Source organism: Sitophilus oryzae, unplaced genomic scaffold, assembly GCF_002938485.1.
Source record: "Sitophilus oryzae breed Bouriz unplaced genomic scaffold, Soryzae_2.0 scaffold_170_pilon_pilon, whole genome shotgun sequence".
Classification (NCBI taxonomy): domain Eukaryota; kingdom Metazoa; phylum Arthropoda; class Insecta; order Coleoptera; family Curculionidae; genus Sitophilus; species Sitophilus oryzae.
In genome coordinates this window covers 786,126-788,990 of record NW_022146402.1, presented here as the reverse complement: position 1 = coordinate 788,990, position 2,865 = coordinate 786,126, and the positions used below count along the sequence as shown (strand labels likewise).

Sequence of the window (2,865 nt, the reverse complement as noted above, 5' to 3'; positions counted from 1 at the left end):
TGGGCAATATATTAAGTTGTTAGCTATCGCGCCATATTTTATTAATCTCTGGGCAGTGTTTACTGATAGTTGACAGGTATTGGTGTGTTTTGAAAAGATTAGTTACAGTTTTAAAATATGACTTATTTTGAACCTGGTAAGTAAAGTGAATATAATATATTTAGGAGGCTATTTGTATAATTATTGACAAATTACGCCAAATATCTATTTTATATGTATTAAACAAGTGGTAAAAATTAGCCATAGATTCATAACCTCATTTCCTGAAACGTGAATCAGCGCCAAACACGGATGTACTCAAATGAGTACAGTGGGCTCAAGTATGAATTTTTAATTTCAAGCTACGTTTTGTTTCAGAAATGGATGACGACTTTCAACCAATAACGACCACAAGTTTTTATGGTCGAAAAATATTTTCTACATTGCAAGAAGCTGCGGATGCAATTGAGAGTCACGAAGACGAGGCTGATGTAATAGTCCTGCCACCAGAACCGGATGTTCTCACCGATCAAGAAGAGTTTGATGATGATAATATTATGGAAAGCCATATTCCAAACGATGTGCCCGGATATATTGAAGTAAATTTTGGCAATACAGACGAATGGAGTGACAGTGACGACGAGCCATTATCAATATTTGTCAGCAAGCGTCCTCGTGCCGAAGAGAGAAATCCTGTATGGGAGAAAATTGAGCCGGTTTATGTTTTCTCACGTGACACAGAAAATGGCGCTAATGATCGTTTAGAAAAAGTAAAGGAAAGTTTACGTGGCTATAATCCAGTGCAAATTTTTGAGAAACTGTTTGACGATAATGTGTTCCAACTTATGATAGAGCAATCAATTATTTACTCTCGACAGAAAAATAATCATGATTTTTTTGCTACCATGGAAGAAATGAAAATTTTCATTGGAATTTTGTTGCTCTCTGGGTATCACAAATTGCCACAACAGAGGATGTATTGGTCTTTAGATGAAGATTTAGGTGTCAAAATTGTTTCGGGATCTATCTCACGCAATAGATTTCTAGAAATAAAAAGATACCTACATTTTGCAGATAATGATAAAATAAATAAAAATGATAAAATGTTCAAGTTACGGCCCCTTATGGACATTTTGAACAAAAATTTTAGACAGTGGGGATTTTTTCATAAATCTCTGAGCGTGGATGAAGCAATGGTGAAATATTTTGGGCACCACTCCGCCAAACAATTTATCCGCGGAAAACCAGTCCGCTTCGGATTCAAGGATTGGATGTTGTGCAGTTCAACCGGGTATTGCTACGCGTTTGACACCTATTGTGGCAAAAACAGTGAGAAGAAGGGGCAATCACTTGGTCTTGGTGCTGATGTGGTAATTTCATTGCTAGAACATCTAGACAACCCAGCTGACCACATAGTGTACTTTGACAATTTTTTTACCACTCTTCGTCTCATGAACCAATTGACAGCTAAAGGTATACGTGCTACAGGCACTATTCGTGAAAATCGGCAGAAGAATTGTAACATTCAGTCTTCTAAAATGATGGACAAAGAGGAAAGGGGCACATACGACTATAGATTTAACTGTGAGAATAACTTACTGATTGTGAAATGGAAAGACAATAGTGTTTGCTCAATGGCTAGTAATCACGATTTTATTGAACCTCTCAACTACGTCAAGCGATGGTCGCGAGCCAAAAAGGAGATAACTACGGTCCAACAACCTTTGGTTTTTCAAAATTATAATGCTGGAATGGGCGGCGTTGACTTGAATGACCAGGCAACAAATACTTACAGAATAAGCATAAGGGGCAAGAAATGGTGGTGGTGTTTATTCACTCATATGGTCAATGTAACCATGACAAATTCCTGGAAGTTACATCAAATTTGTGCCTCGCCGGAAGAAAAAATTAGCCTTCTTGACTTTACAAGATATGTTGCTCGGTATTATCTCCGCTTGAACAATAAAACTCGTAAAACTAATCGACCATGTCAAGTTCCTGGTGCTGTGAGATATGACAATGTTGGTCACTTCCCAGAGAAGATTGAGAAACAGCTTAGATGTAGCGTGTGCCATTTGCGTATTAGATGGCGTTGTAAAAAGTGCATTGTTACACTTTGCGTAGAAAGAGAGTGTTTTGAGAAATATCATACTTAAAAATATTTTATTTATGACCTAAGTTTTTTATTTGTATAGGTATAACAAAAATAACTAGTATATTTTCACTTATTTTGTTAAAAATACTTTAAATAGATATAGTTTTGTAGTATTAAAGGAGTAGTATTTTTATACACCCATTAGCCCAGTGTACTTATTTGAGTACGGCGCCATATTGCATTCCTAAAAGCCCAGATTGCCATTTTTTTATATTTCTAACTATTACTTACACCCAACTGAGTTACTTTTTCTAATAAAATTGGGTATTTTATTATTAATTTGCATTTGGGCCTTAATGGGTTAAGATTGTGGTTCTGAGTTTTCCATGTTATTGATCAAAACGTTAATTTCCTTTATGAAGGAGAAGAGAATTAAATTAAACTGTGTTGTCGAAAACAAAATCACTGATAAAACTTAATATTTATTTATTTACAAAGACTGGGATATAACGGAAATTTCAAAAAGCATCCTAGACTTAATTCTAATATACAGGGTGTTTCAAAACAAATGCGAAAAACTTTAGGGGGGTGATTCCTTGTTCAAAATAAAGGGTAGTTTGTTTATAAACGTTGGGTCAAAGTCAACCATTAGGGAGATATCGCGGTACAAAGATGGCGGAAAAATAATGTTTTTATTTTTATCTTGAAAACGAAAGAGATAGACTAATGAAATTTTATGGAAGCATTACTGTTATGAAAACACACTTTCTGGTAATTTTTTCATTTTTAAA

At 35.1% G+C, this 2,865-nt stretch overlaps 1 protein-coding gene across 1 annotated transcript; it reads left to right on the top strand.

The window, feature by feature from the left end:
• The first annotated feature begins 359 nt into the window (after nucleotides 1-359).
• Nucleotides 360-2,135, top strand: LOC115881258 (piggyBac transposable element-derived protein 2-like). The gene has a single exon (XM_030898674.1). The coding sequence runs from the start codon at nucleotides 360-362 to the stop codon at nucleotides 2,133-2,135; it is 1,776 nt and encodes a 591-aa protein (XP_030754534.1).
• The last annotated feature ends 730 nt before the right edge of the window (nucleotides 2,136-2,865 follow it).